Source organism: Trachemys scripta, chromosome 4, assembly GCF_013100865.1.
Source record: "Trachemys scripta elegans isolate TJP31775 chromosome 4, CAS_Tse_1.0, whole genome shotgun sequence".
NCBI lineage: Eukaryota > Metazoa > Chordata > Testudines > Emydidae > Trachemys > Trachemys scripta.
This window is the reverse complement of record NC_048301.1, coordinates 42,643,908-42,668,911: the sequence shown is the minus strand read 5'-3', so window position 1 is coordinate 42,668,911 and position 25,004 is coordinate 42,643,908. Positions and strand designations below refer to the sequence as shown.

General features: G+C 51.7%; 1 protein-coding gene across 3 annotated transcripts in view; it reads right to left on the bottom strand.

Annotated features, from left to right (window-relative positions):
- Positions 1-24,212, bottom strand: part of LTBP2 (latent transforming growth factor beta binding protein 2) — a 116,931-nt gene extending 92,719 nt beyond the window's left edge. For all 3 annotated transcript variants that reach the window (XM_034768529.1, XM_034768531.1, XM_034768530.1), the window contains exons 1-3: positions 23,256-24,212; positions 10,527-10,597; positions 1,689-1,932 (exon numbers count right to left, since the gene is read on the bottom strand). In XM_034768529.1, the coding sequence (XP_034624420.1) occupies positions 1,689-1,932; positions 10,527-10,597; positions 23,256-23,779 (839 nt within the window). In that variant the 5' untranslated portion in view covers positions 23,780-24,212. The remainder of the gene's footprint in view (positions 1-1,688; positions 1,933-10,526; positions 10,598-23,255) is intronic.
- Between the last annotated feature and the right edge of the window lie 792 nt (positions 24,213-25,004).

The following is a 25,004-nucleotide window of genomic DNA, read 5'->3' as shown; positions in this document are numbered from 1 at the left end:
ACTCTAGGAGATACCCCCACTCTGCAAATGTACAAAACAACAAAGAGATACTTTTTTTTGGAATATTCCCAGTAGTAGCTGGGAAGTGTATCACCACCCTAAGGCTTACAAGAGAAAAAGCCTACACAGTGGGACTTACAAAATACGAGATATGGGACAGATTATAGCTTGGCTTAGAGGGAGCTGGGCTGTAGCCAATGAGCTACTTTTAACACACAAAAACAAAGAAACAACAACCACCTCGAGCTCCTACCACACAGTACTCAATGTAGAAGGGGTTAGTCTCTCTTAGGCACAGTACCAAATAAACAAAAGATGCAGAGTTACCTAAGCATAACAATCCTGCACCAGATACCCACGCACCTACTAGATTACACTACTATATATAAGAACTATATATAGTAGTGTAATATAAATGTGTAACAGTTACACGAACCCTTTGCTCCTAAGATCTATGATGATAGGCACCTTGGAAACACCTGTGTACATTTGTATACTATCCCAAGTACCTGTGCTCTTCTCTGCACATAATAATAGCACAACTCTAACCAATATTCTTACCTAGGGGTGTTGCTTGGACACACAAAAACCCATCAGCCAGTCCTCCTGGCTGAGACCATTAAAGATGCTACTGAACTGGACAAAGGACAACACTATTAAAACTTGGGGAGGCTTTGTCCTGGGATACATTCACCACTAAAGCGCCTCCTTCTGGCTGCCCTGAAGATTAGTTCCTTCCAGGTCTGACGCCCCCTTCTGTCACTCGCTCATGCACCCTTCCACCTCATTCTCTCTCTGTGACTCAGGGTGCTCTCTCTTCATGGCTTGGCCATCTGGCCAGGTCACTTGTGCTTTCCCCTTATGGGCGTATTAAAGTCCCACAGGATGAACAGTCCCAGGCAGGCTGCAAATCCACTGTCCTGACTGTGTCACTTCCCCAGTGGCTGGTAGGGGAACCTGGGCCCAGCTTCCAGCTCAGGGACCCTCTAATCAGCAGCCAAGGTTTGCAATGTCCCACCTTGCTACCACTTCCCTGAGTCTTTTCCTACTCCACCTCCCTCAGGCTTTCACTCCACCACCCTTCTGGATAACCCTTTTTCAGGGCCTCAATCTCCCCAGGTTTCTGCTCTCCCCCTGGCTTTCCTTCCCTCCCTCATTAACAACCAGAGTGGCTGGAGGCTCCCTCACTGCAGCCCTTTTTCTGCTGCCAATTTCCTGGCTTTATACTAGCCCCGCCTGTTCCTTCTCACTGGGCTCCTTCCTCAGTCTGTGGCTACTTAGGCCACACCTGAGAGGAACTAGGTGGCCTATCTGGCTCCTATTCAGTCTCATTAACCCTTCCTAGGCCAGTGTGGGGTGAACACTCCACCACAGGCTCTTCCCCACAGTTGCACATGTTCCAAGGGACCAGGAGATAGTGATGGGGACAAACCTAGTTCTGTTTTAGAGTGGATTCAGGGCAATTGCCCCTGCACCAGTACTCTGCAGCTCTAATAGCCCTAAGGAAGAGCCTGTGACTTGGAATGGAAGCTAGATCTTCTGCATGGCAAAGCAGAGCACTATTCCCTAGGGCACTGGCTGGGCCTGGGGATGAGAGCTTGGAGCCTGGCCCAGCACAGCACAAACCCTGGGGTTAATTTTCATTTGTCAAGGGAATCTGGTTCCTGTTGGTAACTGGGGCGACTTACCCAGCTAGTGGTTGCTGCAGGATAGGTGTCTGGGCCCCTCTGGGTGAGCCTTCTCTCTCTGCACTGCCAGCCCTCTTCGGAAGGGAGCCTGCTGGGGGCTGGAGGGCTGCCACAGAGCCAGGAGGATGGTACACTCGTTCTGGAACGACCTCTTCACATTGGGCGCCCTGGAAACCCGAGCGGCAGATGCAGAGCTGGGGTCGGCTGCAGGATCCCTTGTTCTGGCATGGAGGGTCACAGACGGCTGGAGGGATATGAAAGGGAGTGAACAGAGATACATGGCTCCCAGTGCAACAGGCCCATGTTGCCCTCTCCATACAGTTGCAGTTTAAGGAGTGGGATAACGCAACCTGTCCCACCCCGACACCAAAAGTTAAAGGAGGCTTCCCTTCCCCACCACCCCTTGGCTAAATCCCAGCTTCAGGAGCGACCCTTCCCTTCCCTCAGTCAACTCCTAAGGGCAGGTGAACTGCTCAGACTCGGGTGCAGAGGAAGATCAGACTGACACATTTCACACAGGTCACATCTTTGGGTTGCTACTGCTCTGGGTTAGACTGGAGCTGGCACCCTGGAGGTGAAAGTCTCGGTACTATGATTACCATGGATCACTAATATGATCTACAAGAGAGAGAGAGATCTGAGAACTGCTACTCATCCCTCCATTGAACTCAAAGGGGCTACTCCTGAATTACTTCAATACAAGTGAAAGCAGAAATGGGCTCAGAAGAGCTTACAATCCAGTGCCCTGATCCCCACATGGAGCTCATTGCAAGAAGAAGGTCTCAATCAAGCTGAGAACAGGAGCTGCACTAGCACAGGGAGGGATTGGAGAAGGGAAGCATGAGGCGGAGGACAATATGGCTCTGGGATCCCTTGGGAGTTGTTTTATTAGGTTTCATTTTATGATATTGCTTTATTATTCTATTTCATGGTTATATTGTATGGATCCCCTCCCTGATCCCTCTGAGCTCTCTTGTCCTCTCTGGAACATTTCTACCCTTCCCCTGCCAGCTAATTCTGAAGTCACCATGCTCAAATTCCTCAGCAGTTACAGGGACTTACAGTTCATTAACTTCATGCCCAAATCATCCTCACAGCCTGTGTGTGTTCCTAATTACAGCACATCAGCTTCAGCTCTGACTCTGGGAGGAAAGTGCCATTAATTACATGCTGGGCCCTAATGCTTCCCAAGTTAACAGGAGCCAAATTGGGCTTATAATCCAGTCAGTAATAGTCAGGAAATCACAGTTCACTTCAGTGGGACCAAGTTAGTCATTCTCCACTGGGCAACAGCTACATGGCTCATGGCTAAAGGAGACCAAATGGACAGCATCTCCCTTAATGGAAGGGAAGCCCCAACCAACAAAAGCCCCTCCAGAGGGTTTGGATTTTAGGTCTATGGGAACCTGTTTGGATAAAGCAAGAACAATTCAACCTTCACGTGCAGTTCAACCTGTGCCCAAACAGACCCTTTCTGTGGGGGCTGAAATGTGCAGTGAACGTTTCTATCACAGTTATTTTAGATTGTGTGGTTCCCCCATGAGCCAAGCAGAAGGGACTGGTGTCTAAGGCAGCCTGACATACCATCCATGTTCTCATATAGCAATGTAAACTTTTAATGCACCTCCCTTGTGTTTGGGTTCCCATACAACACCCATCACTGGTATCCAAGCGCCAGTTCATCACTCAAGGCACATGGACAAAGAAAACATTTACAAACCTGACTACACATGCCACCTCCTCACCCAGTTTGACTCACTCCCAAATACCTCCTCCCCCAGAATCCAGAACAGAAAGGCCTTGCCGCCCTATAAGACCAGTGGGGATGGGTCCTGTCTGAAAATGGCCTGCCACCAGCCCCTTCTCAGTGCGATCACAGGCATGTTGGCTTGGTTACTAAGTTGACCTTGACTACTGTGTTACTGTACCGGGAGAGAGGCAGGTCTCAGAGATGGGCAGAACCCAAACCACTTAGGGGTGTATAGGCTAAAGCCAACAACTGGAATTACATCCCTCCGTGAAGTGAATCGGCCATCAGTGCAGATCCCAGAGCACAACCAGGGTCCCAGACAGGCAAAAATTCCACCATGTTAGTGTAGTCTGACACTACGAGGTTTGATGTCATTTAGAATCAGAGGATCAGGCACCCGGTGCTTGCAATGTTCACGACAAGAGTGCAGAGCTGTGCAGGCTCCATGCTTCTGTCAGAGAGGGTGGATAGAGGAAGGATGTGCGAGTTTGCGGGGATTTTGAAAAGAAGGCGTGAAATATAATGGGATTCAGAACACTGCATTATGGGAAGTTGACCCCATGCTCCCAGTCACCCCTGCATGACTTGTTTTGGCCCCAATAGGCATTGCAAAAACGTCCCAAAACACCCTGTGCTGGATGGTGATGAGTTGCATGGTGGGATACCTACCCACAGCGCACTGCACTCTGTATCGATACAAGCACTTCTGGTGAGGATGCGCACTGCCAACACAAGGAGCGTAGCGATGGAATAACTGCAACAGCTGTATGCTCACGTAACTTAGGTCAACATAATTTCGTATGGCAGACCTGGCCACAAGCTTTCGAGCCAAACAGAGCTCTTCTTACTCCGAGCATCATCGCTAAATACAAGGTGGAACAGATTGTTTAGCATAAGTAGTTAGCACACATTCTAAGGGACCACTCAAGATAGAGTGGCCCGTTAATATCTCTGCAGTCATAGTACAAAAAGGGGTTGTTAGTGCGTGGACTGAACGACACACTGGATTTATGGCTTATTACAACAATCTGTAACCCACTAACCCTCTCTTTTTGTCCTATGTCTCTTAGGGCTGGTCCACACTAACCCCCCAGTTCAAACTAAGATACGCAACTTCAGCTACGTGAATAACGTAGCTGAAGTCGAAGTACCTTAGTTCGAACTACAAGGTACTTACCGTGGGTCCACACGTGGCAGGCAGGCTCCCCCGTTGACTCCACGTACTCTTCTCGCGGAGCAGGAGTACCGGCGTCGACAGCGAGCACTTCCGGAATCGATTTATCGCGTCTAGACAAGACACGATAAATCGATCCCAGAAGATCGATTGCTTACCACCGAACCCGGAGGTAAGTATAGACGTGCCCTTAGAACGTGTGCTAACTACTTATGCTAAACAATCTGTTCCACCTTGTATTTAGCAGTGATGCTCAGGTTACCTTTTCCAGACCTGAAGAAGAGCTCTTTGTGGCTCAAAAGTTTGTATCTCTCATCAACAGAAGTTGGGCCAATAAAAGATGTTACCTCACCCATTTTGTACTCTAATATCCCGGGACGGACACAGCTACCATTACACCACATACAGTATATTCACGTCAGCGGTAAACTCTGGTAATTTATCAGGAGCCCAGCCATCAGAGCCCAGCCATTCTAGGAATCCATGAGCTGCTGAGATAAAGCAAGTGAAGAAGGAGAGTGGGGTCAGACCCATTCTCTCTTCAGGCAGTAGCGGAACTGCCATAGCTGAAATATTCCAGCCCTTGTATCTATCCCCTGCCAAGCTGTTCCAGCAGCTTAAAAAAGAACTTGAAATCCCTCTGAAAACTGTTTTTCACCCACTCCAGATGCGTAACAGAGGAAAGAGGGCTGATCATCTGACAGCAGCAGCATTGCCAACCCCCAGCATTTAAAAATCATGAGTCAGGCCCTGAAAAATCACAAGCTTCTCAAAAGAAATTATAAATATTGGATTCTTTTTATTTGCCTTCCAGCTCTTAGATCACACCCAGGTCACGTTTCAAGCTTTTCTCTGCACCATTAGGGGCTAGAAACAAACTCTTTTAAAATGAAAACTGAGATTCTCCAGTAATCACTTGTCTCCAGGAGTTGGGGCTTTAAGGAAAAACAACAAATATTGCATGACTCATGATAAAATCATGAAAGTTGACATCAAAATAATAATAGATCTAGCACAGGGGTGGGCAAACTACGACCCAGGGGCCACATCTGGCCTTCCAGGCATTTTAATCTGGCCCTCCGGGGAGTTGGGTCTGGGGTTTGCCCTGCTCTGACACTCCAGCTGGAGAGCAGGGTCAGGAGCTTGCCCCACTCCACGTGGCTCCCAGAAGCAGTGGCATGTCCCCGCTCTGGCTCCTATGCGTAGGGGCAGACAGCTTGGTTTGCTGATTTGTCTGGGTAGGAACAAAGGAACATTCCAAGTGGTTGCAAACTTTGTAAATTAAAACTCACTCACCCACTCTCCCCAATTCTCAGTTTAGCAGGAAGTGTCCAAGTGTCCCAGAATTAGACACTTGCATGTTTCTGCATCTTCCCAGCCTTTGAGTCTCAGGAAATTCCCTTTTTTCCCCATTGGATTTCAACCCCCAAGACTGGAAAAAGCCACATGGCCAGAGAATTTTGCCCAAGATCTGGATTCAGTCATACACACAGATAATGATGAATGAAAATCCCTGGAAAACTATGAGCTGGAGAAGGGAGAAAATCACTGTGCTTGGTATGTTACAGGCATTAGATCCTCAAAGAACAGGAGCAACATTCTGGCCATACTCTATCTCCTGTCTCAATGCTGAGACCCAACCTATGGCCTTTAGACCTAAATAGAAGCTCCTCCCCTCCTTTCTCACACAGACACATTGTCTCTGGTTGCATTTGCATCTGGATCGATCCCCCGATTTGCTCCATGTACAAGATCAGGAGATCAAAAATTAAACAAAAACACATTATGGCTGGGAAATTAATGGGAACAGGATGCCAAGGTCCCCTAGGCAGCTTTTAAAATATCAGCCTGAGTGTCCCCAGCAACCCAAACTCCAGCAGAACAGCCTGGGGAGGGAGGCTGCTGGGGACCAAGCAATGTTTACTCAGCCGAACCATTAGTTTAGCTTCAAGGAGAGAAAGGTTTTGCTCTAAGGCCTGTCTGAGATTTACCATCCCCTGCCAAGGAGGGACATTGTCAGGCCTCCCCATGTTGACAGGGTCCTTTTAATTAATCTTTGCTGACAATGGCCTGGCACTTGAGCAATCATGGGCAGCCCACATGGGCAGGAGCCCAGCTCCCAAATAGCATTTGTGCTGCTCACCGAAAAGTCGCTAATGAGAGAAAGATGCCGGCCCCGCACTTTGTTTACAGACATCGTCTGGCAGCCCAACGTGCTCTCTACTGTTTGTCTGCCGGTGGGGTGGGGAAGAGAGGTGAGTCAGTCTTTGGCCCCTTGCTCCAGAACAGAAATTATTTGGCTTCTCTGGAATAATTACATTAACAATCACAAGATCCTGCAGTGAACAAAGTGGGGCCTCATTCTCTCACTGACGAGCTGGGCAGATCCTGTTACCCAGGTGAAGTCACTGGGGCTCTCGGATACTCTGGGCAGATTCCATAGGCTGAACTTTTATTTACGTTTCCCCTGGTGTCCAAGTTTGTTCTGTCCGCCCCTGGACACTGAGCTGCAGTAGAGTGCACCCCACTTGAGACCAGGATAAAAACATTGGGGCAGGTGCACTCTTATAGCCAGATGGACAGAATAGGTGAGGAGGCGGTGCCTGGGATGGATGGGGAAAGCCTCACAGATAGCACAGAATGCTGGTTACTGGGCTGTCTTATCTGAAACCTCTTGGGGCCAGAGATGATGTTTCAGCTCCTCTGGTCTGTTTGCTGTTGGCACATTCATGAATTCTAACTTCTAGTTGAATGCTTCTGGGAGCCTGAAATGTTCTAAAACAGATACATTAACCTGCTCATCCATAAATCTAAACAGCTACGCAAACATGACCAAGCAGCACAGATTCCTTCCCAATTCCCCTGGGCATGTCCCAGAGCTGCCTAGTACAGCCCCCATCTCCAATTCCTTCCAATCAGGAAGATTCAGGCACAGTTGTGGCACCCACTCTCCTGGGCCATTGCTCTGACTCCTGCAAATGGCTTTTGCAGAGCAGAGGCAGTCTCCGTCTCCATCACAAGTCCTGGCACATTCGGCGCAACAGCAGGAACACTTCACGAGCGGAAGGCTTTAATAAGCCAGCACGATGGGAACTCCGAGCTGGGAAGTGACAGCACAGCAAGAGGGCTATAAAAAGACGAGGAGAGGAAGAATCGCACTTCGCCATGAGAGGAAGGAGGAGAGATTTCAGAGGCCAGGTTGGCCCAGGGAAACTCAACCCCGAACAGGAAAGAACTCAAGACTCCTGCATTTTTATCTAAAGAAAGGAACGTACATGTGTTTACAATGGAAAGAGAACTCCACTTAGCTGGAGGTGGCTTTGGAACGTGGAGTCAGATGGTGCCAACCCAGAGGGATAGTTTTCTGGGAACTCTGGTGCACACTGGCTTCAGGCCCACCTACTACAACAGCCTCATGCAGCAAGGGCACAGACAGCTCCTGGACTCAGGGTCCATTGCAACCCACACATCATTTTGTGCCCTGCACACCCCACTCTGGCAGCAGCAAATACTTTCACTCTGAACTATGAGGAGGGGGGTCACTAGAACTGGAGCCAGGCAGGAACAAAGGAGCTGGAAACAGGAGGCCTGGATATTCAGGGATGGGCATATTAGTAATACCATTGGCTGCGCTGAGGAGTTTCTGATCTCCTCCACCCCATCCCCCACCTGCACCTTCCACAGGCCTCAAACTAGCTCCCACTTCTGCCCGATCCCCACTTTGTTACAGCTCCTACCACTGCCCACACAGCACACTCCCCCCAAGATCTGTGGCACTAGTGGGGAGCCCACCCAGAGTAAGACCAAATCAAACCCTGTTCCTTTCCAGGGGCACAAAGGCACCCCATTCTCAGAATCCAGAGAAGGATGAGATCTAAATTCTCCATCTAGCTGTCTGTTCCCCTGCTGTCCTCTCAGTCAGTCTACTGTTAAATGGGGCTCCCACCCCTTCCCTTGGGAGAAGGTTCCACAGCCTGACCCATCTCACCATCAGGCAGTGTCTTCCTGATATTTTGCCTACGCTTCCTTTTGCTCAGTCTTTTGCCGTTACCCCTCATGACACTCCAGTATAACACTTTGCACTAATCTCTCTCACTGCAGATCTTGGCCAGTGTGGGCCTACAGCGATCACTCATGGTTTGTGTGCACCAGACTGTCCTGTTGTGTTTATACGGGGCTGTGAGGAAACCAGACAAGTTTGCAGACACAGTGCTGACCCTGAGTGCCTGGGCAGGGGAGACAAGGACAACTAGCCACTCCTCTGCTTTCTCTGTAATGCTGCTTATTGCTCAAGAGTCCAGTCTTCTCCAGACTTTCCTCACTCTTACTATTGCTCTCCTTATTTGCTTGTGACCGAGGTTTGATTTCCAGGGCTCACTAGAAGAGCAGCTGCAATCTACTCCACTTTATAAACCCCAGATGCAGACCCTGCTCCACTACAACATCACAGATGGGTGAAGCAGAATTCCCAGGTGGCCAACTCCAGAAGTCAGGCCCACTGAAGACAGGCATGGAAAGGAGAGAGACTATTGCTTGGATTTACGCATGTTCTCTGCACAGAGTGTCTCTGGGATTATTTGGGCAGCAGGTCAGAGGGGAACAGGCAGATTTCTGCGGGTGGTCCACAAAGCATGGCAGCAGCAAATGGTGGAGCTGAGGCATCTGCAGGATAAACCCCTCTCTTCATTCATTCTGCGGTTTTAGAGGATTTATGTGTTTGGAAACTTACAAGCCGTGCTGGATCCACAGGTTAAGAAAACTAACCAGCAACCAGTGAGCTGCCCTGATTTACAATGTAATTAATTGCATCGCTGGGGTTCCAGCTCATGTGGTTAATGATGTCACCAGAGCCCCCTCCATGGGATTATTTCCCTGTAAATCACTCCACTCTGTTTTAGTCCTATGAATGTGTTGAGCGGAGCTGCCCTGCAGGAGGCCCCAGCCCAGAGGGCCCTGCATTTACAGGCAAGAGAGGAGTTCTGAAGTAACAGCCAGGGAGAGGAAGAGAGTTCCCCAAACAGAGAGCCTGTATCAGAACTGAGGGATGGGGGTGCAGGTGTTTGTACTCACACTGCTCCAGTAATTTCTACCTTGGGAAGGCATGAAGGGACACAGCCTCCTTGGGAGAGCAGCTCCCCAGTAATGAGGTGGTCAGGGATTGAGTGAGCGTTCAAGCCATTTTCTGTTGTCTCCCTAGTGCGCACACCCCCCTTAAAGCAGGCTCCCACACCCCAGCCCTTCCCAGGGCAGCCCCTTAGCCAACCTAGTTAGTTGCTTTTGTAAAAAACTTTCAGATCATTTGGAATCATCAGTCTGGGGGGCACCAGCTGCCATGTGATCGTACCTCCACTACCCTCCCCCACCACTCTCCCTCCTGCAATTTATCACAATGACTTGAGTCTTGTTTCAAATTTATCAGCTCTTAGGAGCAGGCCCATGTTTCTGAATGTATATGTGCAGTACCCAGCCTAGTGGGGCCCCGATCCTGATTAATAACAAATTAACAAGGGGAAGGGGGCTAGTCTCTGATGCAGCCAATGTTAGCATGGACCACTGACCTGGCCAGAAGTGCTGCAGCACCAACAGGGGACATGCAGCCCAGCTCTGGGAACTATATATGTAACAGCAGCCATAGAGGGTGCTCTGTTCTCTCTGCCGTGGGAAGCACACCATAACAGGGGCTGGGGTGAATCAGGCAGAGAAGGGAATTCTCTCCTTGTTTATGTCTCAACCAAATAGTGGAGAAATTCAAAAACATCAGTGTAACGACTAAGGGGGCTTCAGGGTCAAAGGACTGGGAAGGGGCATTCTCTGGCCCACCTGCCACACCCATCACCGGGATAGCTGAGTGCCTGCCAGCGATGCATTAAGTGCCATGACTGACATCTCTAATCAATGGTTCTTTCGTACTCACGTTTGATGCATCGGTTTGTGCCAGGAGCAGTTGTCCACCCTGAGCAGCATTGTCCCCCGCAGACGTTTGGCCTAAGCAGTCACAAATGGCAGGATTAGGAAAAGAGAGATGGTGAGGCCTCCTCATAGCCAGCACCTCCGGAGACACCAACAGAACCACTTCCTACAGCATCTGAGCTTTCCTTGCACCCAGACCACTGCAGCCTGAGCTCTCAAGCCAACCCAGGCTGGGCTTTTTAAATGCTTGGAGGCAGTGATGAGCTCCCAAAATCCTAATAACCGGTTCCCTACCGGGTCCTTGGCAGCACTTAGGCAGTGGCGGGGGGGGGGGGGGGGGGGCTTCACTCGCTCTGGGTTTTCAGCAGCATTTCGGCGGCGGGTCCTTCACCTGGAGCAAGTGAAGACACCCCCTCCCGCCACCGAAGTGCCGGTAGGGAGCCGCACAGTGAATACAAGCCCTATGTGCCTATCTCCCCCACACACACACACACACATCCGACCCCAACCCACTTCCTGCCCCCCACTGCCCCCCTCAGAACCCGCAACCCATCAACTCCCCTGCTCCTTGTCCCCTGACTACCCCCTTCCGAGACCCCCCACCCTAACTGCCCCCCAGAACCCCACCCCCTCCAACCGCTTCCTGCTCCTTATCCAACCCCTCCTCCCAGCCCCGGCACCCTTACCATGCTGCTTAAAGCGGCAGGAGCTGCAGAGCTGCCCAGAGCGCTGGCGATGGCGGCACAGCGTGCCGGGGCTCTGCGAGAGGGGCAGGGAAGCGGGGTAGGGTCCAGGGGAGCCTCCCCAGCTGGGAGCTCAGGCGGGCTGGACAGGACAGTCCCGCGGGCCGGATGTGGCCCACGGACAGGAGTTTGCCCACCCGCCGGCCACTTTACAACCGGTTCTACACCAGCTTCTAAATTTAACAACCGGTTCTTGTGAACTGGCTCCAGCTCACCACTGCTTGGAGGGGAAACCCCCTAGAAAGGAACATCCAGGTGCTATGGCAGAGGTGGGCAAACTTTTTGGGCCAAGGGCCACATCTGGGTGGGGAAACTGTATGCAGGGCTGGGGCAGGGGATTGGGGTGCAGGAGGGAGTGCAGGGTGTGGGAGGGGGTTCGGTGTGCAGGAAGGGGCTCAGGGCAAGGGATTAGGGCAGAGGAGGGGTGCGGGGTGCATGAGAGGGCTCAGGGAAGGGGTTTGGGGTGCAGGAGGGTGCGGAGTGCAGGAGGGGTGTGGACTGCGGGAGGGGGCTAAAGGCAGGGAGTTGGGGTGCGGGGTGCAGGAGGGGATCAGTCTCCAGGGTAACAGCGGTGCACACTGGGGCCAGGGCAGGCTCCCTGCATGCCTGCCCTGTCCCCAGCCCCGCGCCGCTCCAGGATGCGCTGCGGCCCCTGGGGGAGGGGGAGCGGAGGGCTTCACATGCGCTGCCCTTGCCGCACCTCCAGGTACCTCCTCTGAAGCTCCCATTGGCCATGGTTCCCCATTCCCGGCTAATGGGAGCTGCAGGGGGCGGTGCTTGGAGGCCGCAGGGACATGGTGCCAGCTGCTTCTGAGAGTGGCGTGGGGCCCACGGCGTCATAGGGGGCAATCCCGCAGGGTGGATCCAAAGCCCTGAGGGGCCAGATCTGGCCCACGGGCCGTAGTTTGCCCACCCCTATGCTACGGGGAGTGGTGAGGGTGACTCAGTAGGGGGCGCGCTCCCTGCTGAATCAGTGCTAACCTCAATGCCCTAGCATGGTTGCTAGGGGGTGCTGCACTGCCAGAGGTGCCATTTTGCTCATGAGTATGTTGGTAAATGCAAAGTAACGCACATTGGAAAACATAATCCCAGCTATACATGTAAAATGATGGGGTCTAAATTGGCTGTGACCACTCAAGAAAGAGATCTTGGAGTCATTGTGAATAGTTCTCTGAAAATAGCCACTCAATGTGCAGTGGCAGTCAAAAAAGTGAACAGAATGTTGGGAACCATTAAGAAAGGGATAGATAATAAGACAGAAAATATCATATTGTCTCTATATAAATCCATGGTACGCCCACATCTTGAATACTGCATGCAGAGGTGATCGCTCAATCTCAAAAAAGATATATTGGACTTGGAAAAGGTTCAGAAAAGGGCAACAAAAATTATTAGGGTTATGGAACGGCTGCCATATAAGGAGAGATTAATGAGACTTTTCATCCTGGAAAAGAGACAGCTAAGGGGGGATATGATAGAGGTTTATAAAATCATGGCTGGTGTGGAGAAAGTAAATAAGGAAGTGTTATTTACTCCTTCTCATAACACACGAACTAGGGGTCACCCAATGAAATTAATAGGCAGCAGGTTTAAAACAAACAAAAGGGAGTGTTTTTTCACACAACGCACAGTCAACCTGGGAAACTCCTTGCCAGAGGATGTTGTGAAGGCCAAGATTATAACATGGTTTTAAAAAGAACTAGAAAAATTCATGGAGGATAGGTCCATCAATGGCTATTAGCCAGGATGGGCAAGGATGGTGTCTCTAGCCTCTGTTTGCCAAAAGCTGGAAATGGGTGACAGGGGATGGATCACTTGATGATTACCTGTTCTGTTCATTCCCTCTAGCATTGGCCACTGTTGGAAGACAGGATACTGGGCTAGATGGACCTTTGGTCTGACCCAGTAAGGCCGTTCTTATGTTCTTCTGAGTAATCTGAGGTCCTGACAATTGGGGGCCATTAAAGATCTCACAGAACCGTTTTCCAGGATTGGGTCTAATCCAGCATTGGTAATTATATTTTGCTCCCATAAATCTCCCCTGCTGCTTCAAATGAATACAGTATTTTTCTTCATTTCCTGCTTCAAACTGTTGTGGAGTGTTGCTTTGCACTATTAAACAGCTACATGGCTCACCCCAGAACGGGCTGCATTTCACTGTGTGTGAGTAGAGGCAGACAGCATGATTTCTGTAGCCGAGTAACTTCTTGTAAAGTACTTACCGATTCTTCAGGATCAAGCTCGTATTAATATTCATAGATTTTAAGGCAAGCAGGATTGATTATGTCATCTTAGCTAACTTCCTGCATCACACTGGCCATAGAAGGAATTCCTGCATCAAACCCATATCTAGTCTGCTTAGGCTTCACCTAGGGTTGCAAACTTTCTAATTGCACAAAACCAAACACCCTTGCCCCTCCTCTTCCTCTAGGCCCCATCCCTTCTCCGAGGTCCCACCCACACTCACTCCATACCCCCTCCCTCTGTCACTCGATCTCTCCCACTCTCACTCACTCGCTCATTTTCACTGGGCTGGGGCAGGGAGTTGGGGTGCGGGAGGGGGTGAGAGCTCCGGCTGGGGCCAGACATGAGTGGTTCAGGGTGCAGGAGTGGGCTCTGGGCTGAGGCAGGGGTGCGAGCTCTGGGGTGGGCCAGAGATGAGGGATTTGGGATACAGGAGGGGAATCAGGAAGAGGTGTGGGGTGCAGGCTCCAGGAAGGAAGTTTGGGTGTGGGAGAGGGCTCAGGGCTGAGGCAGGGGGCTGGAGCGCAGGAGGGGGTGAGGGATGCACGCTCCAGGTGGCACTTATCTTGGGGGGCTCCCCGGAAGTGGCGACATATCCCTCAGCTCCTAGGTGGAGGGATGGCCAGGCGGTTCCACTCTGCCTCCACCCACAGGCACCGTCCCCGCAGCTCCCATTGGCCGTGCGGAGCCAGCGCTCAGGGCAAGGGCAGCGTGCAGAGCGCCCCTGGCCACATCTTCGCCTAGGAGCTGAGGGACATGTTGCCGCTTCCGGGGAACCACGCAGAGCCAGGTAGGGAGCCTGCCAGCCCCGCCAACCAGACATTTAACAGCGAGCCGCAATGGTCTCTTTTCGACGGGCATTCTGGTCGAAAACCAGACACCTGGCAACCCTAGCTGCACCATATGTTTAGATGTCTAAAAACATCCAATCATTATATTGTTGCAGGCCTCCCATCCGATTATTGACCAGGCCCAACCCCGCTTGCTTTGTGAGATGAGACATCACCACAGCTCCCCCCTCCTCCCTGAGGTGGCCTAGATGCACTTTGCAAATCACATTCAGCAGGTTTGTGAAGAAGCATAAACATTTCCTGTTCTTGCCTCAAATTACTGGCACAATCAGAAGGTGGTTTCTGCAGGCAGGAGCAGGCGCCGCCCCCAGAGAAGCTGCTTTGGCCTCAGATCAAACCAACAATTCCTCGTGGAATGAAGTCCGGAATCTTTGTCTAGATCTCGCTTGCTCGCTCACACACGCACGCACACACAGAGGGAACGCCTCTCAGTGTCTGCTGGTGAGAGTTGATCTCTTCCCAGGCTGTAGGGTGGCCAACACGTTCTGGGGTCCAGAGTGCAAGACTGGAATAGAGCAGGTGGCGCAGTACCTAGCAGGCCCTCCCACTCTCTGAGGGCACCACATCAACATGCCCGCTTCTTGTGAGCTATCAGGGGGACAGCTGCACCCCAGCACTCTGGGGACTGGTCTGACTCTCCCTTGGAAGGCTGCTGCTGCCAGGCCTGCAGGAGCAGCCAGAGGCTGTGCGGGTGAAGCAGAAGCACAAAGAACAAGCACGGAAAGGAGTGAGAGGCCAGGGCTGACTCGCTAGGAGTCATGGTTATCTTGGCAGCAGAACCACGTCTGAGGAGCACATGTGAAGCAGTGCATGCAAAAGGGTATGTATGATCACTAGGTGCTTTGTGTCACTCCCCCAGGCTCAGCTCCCTCTGGGCTCATTCTGTTGCTGATGATCTTTTCAGTGCCTGCCCCGAGGGCCCTCTAACTGCTCCTGGCAGGGCCTGCCTGCTGCTGCCTGTAGTGACAGACTCACTGTCACAGCCTTGCTGTGTCCTCCAGGCTCATGGGCAATCCTAATCCTTAGCACTTTCTAGACACTAACTCAGATCCTCCACACCCCAAGAGGCAGGTCAGTATCATAAGCATTACATTGCAGATGGGGAAACTGAGGCTGGGACAGAGGAAAGGGACTTGCCAAAGATCACATAGTGAGTCAGTGACAGAGCTTGGAAACTCCCAAAGTGATGCCAAACTCGCCAGGCCCCAGTGCCACTCTAGGGTGGGGAGGGTTGATTAGCTAAATATTTGTGAAGCTCTTGGAAGCAGTAAAATGCTAGCAAGGTGCTAAGGGTTATTCTTATTCCAGACTGCGTGGGCTGCACTGCTGGGACCACATGGGGAATGGAGCAAACTTTTCTCTCACCTCCTGATGAGACGGTGTTAATGGACAGCCAGGTGTGCTGGAGCCTTGGGAGACTGGGGGAGAAGATGACTGGGGGCTATAGAGCTGGGCAAAGCGGTCTTGGTTTTTCACTGAGCAGGAACCAGCCCTGGGAGCATCTGGTTACATTTAAAGCATTTACTTGACATTTTCATGGCTTGAATGCCATGTGGTTTTTGTTGTCTTATGAGGAATTCAAAATAAACCCCTGCAGGTTTAAGGAGCACAGCGTGTTTACAGCTCAGAGGGATGGTGCTCCAGGGAGTGGCTGACTTCCTGCAGCTTGGCAGAATAGCAGCCCCCAGCTGCGTGCAGCTCACTGCGCACTCCATGGCCAATGCCACCCAACAACCACACAACTCAGAGAGGAGCCCTCTGGTTGCTGCCTTCTCCTCTGGTATTTTCCAGCCAAGGGGACTCACATGGAGCAGGAACTGGGGTTCCCTCACCCCCAGCATCGCAGCCCTGAGTTGGGAGCTCGCAGCTCGGTGCTGTGGGGGCAACGCTCTAGGCTAGGTAGCTGCAGGGCTGCCCCACAACGAGGAGTTCTATATGTGTGAAAAGTCAACCACTACGCAGGGGCTGGGGCCTCTGGACTGAGGCAAAGGCAGCAGATCAGAAGTGGCTGTGTGGAGCAACATGGGTCCCTGCTAGGCTCTGTGCAGCACTGAGCCCCCAGTGCTTTGTGAATAACACCATCCAGAGCTAAACACACAGCCTGCATGACAGGCACCCATCCACCCTGCCATCTCAAATATGGTGTCCTGCCGGGGCTGTCCAGTGCTTCCCACCCAGAAACCTGAGAGCACAGGCAAGAGTGCCCAGCCAGGGGGCCACCATGCATCGGCCAATCCCCAGAGCCTGGATGGGGACTAGCTCTGTGTCACTAGCCCTCTGAACCCGATAGCCTAGGCACAGTGCCTTGCTGGGGGCTGCCCTGCACCACCAGCCTTTGAACCCAAGAGCCCTGTTGGAAGGCTGCCCCATGCCACTGTCCCCTATGCTGCCAGTCACCATGCATGTACGGCCCACTATGGCAGCATGGGCACGGTGGGTTGGCCACGTGTAATCCATGCTCCCTGTGCCCTGCTGAAGGGAAGCAAACTAGAATGGCATTTCCAGCTGAATGCAGCATATTAAGCAGAGACCAGGAATCCCACCCTCTGCACTGAGCAGCAGTGAGGGAATCAAGCCCTGGAGAGAGGCAGTGACTGGTGCCCATTCTGTTGCATGCAGGGCTAGCGGAGGTGAGAGGCACACCAATACTATAACTCATATGGCAGGTACACAGCCTGGCCATTCTGTGGCAGGAGTGCTCAGCAGTTCCCAGTATCACCACCAGGTGGTACCAAGCTCAACACAGCCCAAAAGGCCCAGAGTAAAAAGAAGATATTTCCACAAGCAGGTCTCCCTGCCCAAGAGCCCTATCAGGTCAGCCACAGCAGGTGCTTGTACAAATTCAGGAGAAATGCGCATGGGGTTGGGCCTCAGGAGGGCCCATGCTCTAATCCTGGCTCTGCCACTGAGTGCCAAAGGGGTCTTGGCTAAGTCACCTCACTTCAGTCTCTGTTTCCCACCAATAACACAGGGCTGCGATACTTACGTACCTGTGGGGATGAGTCTGTTAGGGTACAGTGCCCTGACTACGCCAAGCGCTGATAATGATCATATTTAGCAGCTCTCACCTGAGGTGCTAGATGTGCTCTGTAATCTCCAAACACCCCAGTCTGGAGATAGCAGCCCCAACTTGCACTCAAATTGAGCACAAGAGATGCTGCCCCTCCCTCACTCAATAGAGTTGGCAGGTGCTCTAAGAAACAAGCAGCATCTGGGGCAACAAGGGGGAAGAGGGTTCCCTTTTTTGTGACAGAGTCATTCCTGCCCTGATCTTGCCAAGAGATCTCTAGGGCTCTGTGCAGGGGGAGAGGTCCACCCATGTGGTTCTTTCCAGGCTCAGGGCCTTAGTCATTGTCTTTCCTCCAGATGCCATTTCCCTGGTCCACAAGTGCTGGGAGACAGAAAGACAGAACCCTTGGCTTGTTTCTTTGGAGTTCCTGTCACAACCTCATCTCCAAAGTTAGCGGGTAACTTCCTACGTGTCCACAGTGAAAACAGACCTTCAAAAATGCACAGTCTGCATGGAAAAGCCCCCTCTGCCCCCCATGTCAGGAAATGCCACAGCCACGGCTGATTGTGCAACCTTAACTCCGCCCCCTTGGCTTATTACAATACAGTCTTCCTTATTAATTATTTGTACTGCAGGACCGGCCTCAGTCAGGATCAGGGCCCCACTGCACCATGTGCTACACACACACAAGATGACACAAGCCTTGAAGACTCTGTAATCTTGTTGGAAACCAGATTCAAGCAAGTGTAACAAACACTAGGGAGAAGGAGGACAAGAGAAGCAGCGATAAGGTCACGGAGTTGCACACGTTAATGGTGTGCACAGCCATTATGTGATCACATGCTTTCCCAAATATTACAATAGTATACAGTACATTTTTTTACAACCTTCTAGGCATCATCCTGTAGTACTGGGCACTGCACAATGTGTTACTAATACACAGGCTCCATTAAAGTCATTCATAGATTTAAAGCCAGAAGGGATCATTAAATTATCAGGGTTTGACCTCCTGTATAGCACAGGCCAGAGAATTTCAGCCAACTTTATATGAGAAGTTCACCGTAAAACCTTCTTACACAACACAGAGTGAGAGTGAAAAGCTGCTGGCGTAGACAAGCCTCTGAAAATATGCATCTGAGTTAGCATCATTAACTGCCTCTGCCCCTGAGCAGCTTTCGGATATTAACTACATTACTAAGGAACATATGCTGGAGAGAGAACACACCGTATATGCTGTCTGAATAAACAGATTCTGTAGACTGAAAAACAAAGACATCAGTGTGAACAAAAAAGATTAAACAGCAGTTTCTTGTATATTGGATGTGCCCTAAGATTGTAGGGGCTCTGTATGACGTGGTATTGTATTATTCCAGAAAAGGCACATGACTACGTGACTGAAGATCGTATTGGAATGAGGCAGCCATGTTAGGGGCCGAGTTAAGGCTGCCCGTGTAAGCCTAACTGGGGTGTTTCCCAACTCCTGAAAGCTTTGCCCTGCAAACCTTCATGTCTCTGTTCTTATTTTTTCTATGTCACATTTGCTAGAGGTGGTGGGTTGGGAAGGGGAGAGATGGGCATAAACTGCATCAACCAAAGCTTGGTGCAGTGTGAGTCCTGTGGTGTTGACAGGGGAGGCGGGAGCAACATGTGTCAGGGCAGGAGCTGGGTGTGTCTCCCAAGCACTGATGAGGGATGTATGCAATGTGCCAGTCTCATGCCTGTGCATGCATGTATGCCAGGATTGCTAACTTCCACTGTTCATGTCCTAACCAATCTCCACTGACCTACTGCTCCCGCTGCCAGGAGCGGGGGGGAAGAAGGGGCTCACAGCACAACAGCCTCGGGGGAGGCTCATGAAGATGCTCTTCTCCATTTGGAAAGCACTGAGCCCCCCGCGGGCACTAATAATAGGAGCTGTGTGATTAGGTCTGATCTCAGGAGCCAGCGGGCTGTTGGGAGGGGGGAGCACAGGCTCCGCAGTTGTAGAGACGACACTCAGCAGCTTGTGCAATGGGAAAGCACCCAGCCACACTGTAACACGTCTGCCTTGAGTTGGGAGCTGGCCAGCTCTTGCTAGCGATACACCCAGCTCTGTGGCATCTTTACACCTTGGGTGCATCTGAGACATTTCAATGGCCCAGAGGTTCCCAACTGTGGGACACCAAGGCCCAGGGTGGGAACCTGCCAAAAGCCCAAGGACTACATCAAAAGATGTACAAACATTTTAAAATCAAACTGAACACACCCAACCTGAACATGGGCTGCTCCTGGCAGTGGACAGGAATACTGTGATCCATGGTAGGAGGGCGTGTGTACGGATACCAGTCAGGAGGGGTCGGTTCTAAGCAAAGCTCCACAGAGCGACTGCAGCTTCAAGGATAATTCTGTTTCCCTTATTCTAATAAAGCTCCTTGTTCAGGGTTAGAAAAAAGCAGCTTCTGTGATTCTTTGCTACTGACGCTGGACATGGTGTCAGAAGTTGATTCATTCCAAGCCAGCAAAACACAATACCAAAGTTCAGCTCTCCCTAAGACTTTCAGTTGGCTTCGCTCAATGGCCTGTGTGGAAGGAGCCCTTCCCCAGCTTCCACACTGTAGCCACAGTGAACACAGAGCATGGCCTAGGCCCCAGGATATGGCACCGCGTTCACTGTTACCACAGGGAGTGAAGCTAAACACACGTCTGGATCATCGCTGTCCCAGAGGAAAGATGAGACAGCTATGCCATCCTTCCTAGGAAGTAGGAGGGTGAGCATTTTATTGCAGAAAGGAATGGGGTGTTTCTGACAAAGGGTGCAGAGCACAGCACAAGGGCACATCTACACTGGAGCTGGAGATGTCATTCCCAGCTCGGGCAGACGTATCCATGCTAGCTCTGATCAAGCTAGCAAACAAAATATAGCAGTGTAGCTCTGGCAGCGCAAGCAGCGGGATGGGCAAGCCAACCCAGGTTCCACCCATCTGAAACCTCCCGACATTCACACTGCTGCAACTACACTACTAGAGTTAACTCTGATAGAGCTAGCACAGGTATGTCTGCCCAAGCTGGAAATTAAACCTCAGGGTATGTCTCCACTGGAGCCAAAGTGTGGTGGGCCTGTGTTAGGGCCCGATATGGAGAATCAGAGCACTGCAACTTAGGAATCGGTAAGAAAAAACAAATAAGACATTATCTAGTAACTGGGGTTTTAAAAAAGGAACTTTCAGAATAATTATAATTAGTGTCTGAGCTACTGTGGAATGGCTGGTGCATCTTGCCTGGTCATCTGAGTGAGTGAAAATGAAAGGCACTCTGCAGGAAAGGGGTGCAAGTGTGATGCAGGTAGAAAACATTCCCATGCAGGAAAAAGAAAACACCATAAGTTAAAGCCTCTTCAAATGACAGAGTTTCCTGGGCTGAAACACAGCGAGTATAGCAAAGGTGAAAATCAGATAGATGAGATAGAATCACAAGTCTTGTAGAATTACGAGAAAGGCACAACGGCACAACTCCTATCCAGAACGTTATATCCAATAGGCTTTGGAAAAGAATAGCACTAAGCTTGTGTTAGGAAAACAAACATGTTGGTAGCCACTGACTATTCCAGTTAGGCAAAAATTCTCCACCTCACTAGACCCCCCCAAGTCAGCAGGTCAGAGAAAAGTTAACAAGGCAACTTTTCTTGTCCTGGCATCCAGGCGAAATAAATAGTCACTGACAATGACCCACGATATGCCAGCTCCATGTTCCAAGCTTTTGGGATGCAGTGTGATTTTACTTCCAGCCCTCATCACCCACGAGTGAATAGACTGGTGGAGGGAGCAGTTCAGATTGCTAAGAGAATGCTACAACTAAAGTTTACCTATTAGCTCTTCTGAGCTATATGGCTTCCCCACAACAGTCATGAGAGTAAACTAAACTCAGCTGCCTATGGGTCAACACTGCCATCCTCACAGGTAAATCTTCATCCTAAGTGATCCCGTTTAAAGAATGAGAGCTGCTACTTCTAAGAGGTCTCAGGTTTTCTTCTTTAGCCATCTGACTGCAGCCTGACCCCCCACCCAACCTTAAACCAGGCCACCCACCCCTGATAAAACTGGACATCAGCTTTTGTCCCTAAGTAGCTGCAGCCCAAGAACGTGGCTGAGACTGATCTGGGTACTCATTACAGAGGTAGCAGGCAGCATCTCCCGCTGATTCCCCAAGCCCAGCTGAATTGCCATGTGATCCCAAGAGCAATGATGCTTACACCACAACCTTAGTGGAGGGTGATCATTCTGCTAAGTGTCCTGAACTGACTGAATGGGATTTGATAATCCAAGTGAATCCACTGGACAAGCCCCTCCTCGGGGCCAAAAGGTGAGCAGAGCTGGATAAGTGAGGAAGCCAGAGGCTTGTCCAGAGCTATAGTTTGTTCTTAACTATTAATTATTGTTAAATATGTTTATAGAGCAATGGGGGAGGAGGGCAGGAGGGGAAAAGAGGTAAGGCTGTGCGAGCTGCTACTTTAAATCTGTTGTAGGAAGCCGGTGGGATGGGGCAGAGGAAAGCTCTAGGCAGAAGCTCTGCAGTGAGGCTGGGGGAGGGAAGCTTTAGGAATAGTGCTGCTTTCCTTACTCTAGTAAAGTTCCTTGTTCAGTGCTGGAAGAAAGCATTTCTGGAAGTCTCCACTAAGCTCACATGTCAGAAGGCACTTGAGCAATCAGCCCCCAGCCAGCCCTCTCTGCCATTATCCTGTGACTATGCTGAGAGGGTGGCCAGGAGTGGCAATTCAGATGTTCCTAACTGATTAGGGAGGGTGGCTTCATGAGCACCACTACACCAGCAGAGCGAGCTGAGAGGTGCACCCAGGGCAGGTGAGCAGGGAGGGGAATGGCAGGAGAGGGAGGAAGCACAGGGCCAAGGGCTCTTCTGCTGAGTCTCTAGGCACACCACATGCCCCCTCCCCCCAGCTCCACATTACCATGGCAGGGACTGGAACTGGAGGCAGGTGTGCCGGGCAAGTCATAGGAAGCCTCCTCCAGCTTAGCCAGCAGGAGCTGTGTGAAGCTGGAAGCTACTGCACGCAGAACTCACAAGGGGCCCATTCCAGGTGCAATGCACCAAGAGGCCAGTACCTGCAGTCGGAGCCCATGGCAACCCAGCTACATTTCCCAAAGCCAAGCAGGGGCCACAACAGCTCACCCCACTGCACTGCCCCACAGTCACACACTGCACAGCAACTCCCCACCTCCTGCACTCCCTGCACGGCTACACACAAAACCCCTGTACAAGCAGGGCAGCAAAAGCTACAGCCTGCAATGCAACATAGTTGTGTGACCCACAGCAACCCTGCCGTGCCGCAAACCCACGCAAGAAGGGCAGCACAACCAGCACGTTCCAAGGCAACACACCCAGGAGAAATGCTGCAGACAACACATCACGCGCGTGCTCTCACACACGCTCTCTGTGCCTCCTGCACGTGGGGGACATACACACATTGTTACAGCAAGTAACTGAGCTGACTCCTAAGCTGCTTTGGGCCCTGGGCTGTGTGCCAGGGGCAGGTGAGGGTCAGCACAGCTGAAGCTGAGCACAGACTGGCCCTTATTACTGCACATGGGACAGAAAGTGGGTAAGTGACCTATGGAGAGAGAGACTATCGAGCTCTGCCTCCTAGGGACGGCATATGTGCAGTGCCAGTTGGCACAGATGGTTGGTTAATGAGCAAAGAGCGGGTGGATATGGGACCAACACCAGAGGTCCCTCCTGTGGCCGGAGCTTTGGGGCTGGAGTCCCCACTTACTGAGGTCCCCTGAAGATGGGGGACCTGGCTCTTTTGCTCCCAGCTCAGACCTCTTAGTGGGTGCAATAGGAGTCACGTTAGGCACCTGGTCCTGCAGCGAGACCCCTTTGGCTGCACTTACCCTGTGAGTCGGCCTCTGGCATTCTGCACCTTTGCCCTGGGCACTGTCCGAGCTTTGAGCCCGTTTCTTTGCTGCTGGCGTGCGGAGTCCGTCCTCTGCCTCTGCACAGGGGTCTGAAGGAGGGTCCCATCTGGAGAGTCTGCAGCTGCCCTCAGGTTGCTGGCTTGGCCTCGGGCACTCTGGGGAGCAGGTAGTTTGTGATCTGGAGGAATAGACGGCTGCTCCCTGTTGTCCCCTCCTGTCGAGCTCCTCATCCAGGCTGGGCGATCCACAGGAGAGGCTGCTGGGAGGTGCTCCGAGGCAGAAGGAGGGCTGTGCACTCGGAACAGGCTGTACACCTTGCCCGTGGGTCCCAAGTTATTGCCCTGGTTCCGCAGCCTTAGCCGAGTTGTGTCCCTGCTCCCAGCTTCGGTTCGGAATGAAGAACTCGGATCAAATCTTCCAGCAAAGTCTCTCTGAGAATCCCCAAGCCCCAGGAAAAGAGCTAAAGTGAGAGGGAGAAAACTGCCCCAGGAGCCCCTCATGCTGCCTGCCCGAGAGGAAAGGCCAGTCCTGAAGGGAGCAGAGAGCACTCAGAGTGTGGCTGACAGCCCCATGAAGCCAAGTATCCAACGGGAGTTTGTGGGAAGAGACTAGGCAAAGATCCTTGAGCGAGTCCCCTGAAATAGCCTTCCAAATCCTTCACTTTGCCATGTGCTGGGGGAACGGGGGGGGGGGGGGGCGGCACTTAATCAGTACCTGCTGCCTGCAGGAGCTGGAGAGCCTGGGGCGAAGGTAACACAGCAAACCCAACAGCGTGGGCTGCATAGAGCGGCTGCAGCCGTCCCTCCTACCCCTGAAAGGAGAACTCCCAATCTCTCCTCTCCCCTGGCTGTCAGAGCCTGCGCTCTCTGCAGACAGCTCCAAGCACCTTCTCGCCTGCCTCTGGCACTGGCAGAGTCTGGAGGGGATGGAGGGTTTTATTTTTGGAAACCTCCCCCTTTTGTGTCTTTTTGATGCTGACATCGCCCCTCTGCAGAGGACACAGCTCGACCCCCTCCTTACCAGAGGAGACATTCCAGCAACACCCACTTTGGCAAAGGGAAACAAACTACAACAGAGAAACATTAACCCATGAGCGACTGGGAGGGAGGCCCTTCCACCGCCTGCTCAAAGAGCTTATGTTCAGCCTCCCTGCTGTTGAACAAGCCTGTGGCTCAGCTTCCCCAGCTCACAAGAAGTGTTAGAATTTCACACCAGCTGTAAGCGTTCAGCGAAGGTGGCAGGCAGGGGGACATAGGGGATCCCCGGAGACAGAATATCCCTCGGGCCAGGGCCCTTCACCCCTATGCCACAGGGACTAGGATCTTCTGATTGAACCCAAACACATTTAGCCCGCATACTTGGGGAAGGCAGGAGGGCTGTTAGTCCCGTTTCCCAGAGGGCGAACCTGAAGCCCAGAGAGGGGAAATTTGCCTTGCTCGAGGTCAGACAGTGGACCAGCCTCTTAGCTAGATCCCCCAAGTCCCAGCTCTGTGCTTCATTGTATTAATCTCTTCACATCCGTGGTGCCACGCCAGAAAAGGCCTAGCCAAAGCTCTAGGTCCTTCAGCTACGAGACCAGCCTTTCTACCAGGAGATAAGGCCAGGGAAAGTACCAGGCAGGATGGAGAAGAGCAGCACTAGCCTCCTCCTCGTCTGCCTCAAACGTGAGCAGCTGATGTTTTCAATTAGGCAGTGATTGAAAAGACCACCTCTAGTCCCAAGAGA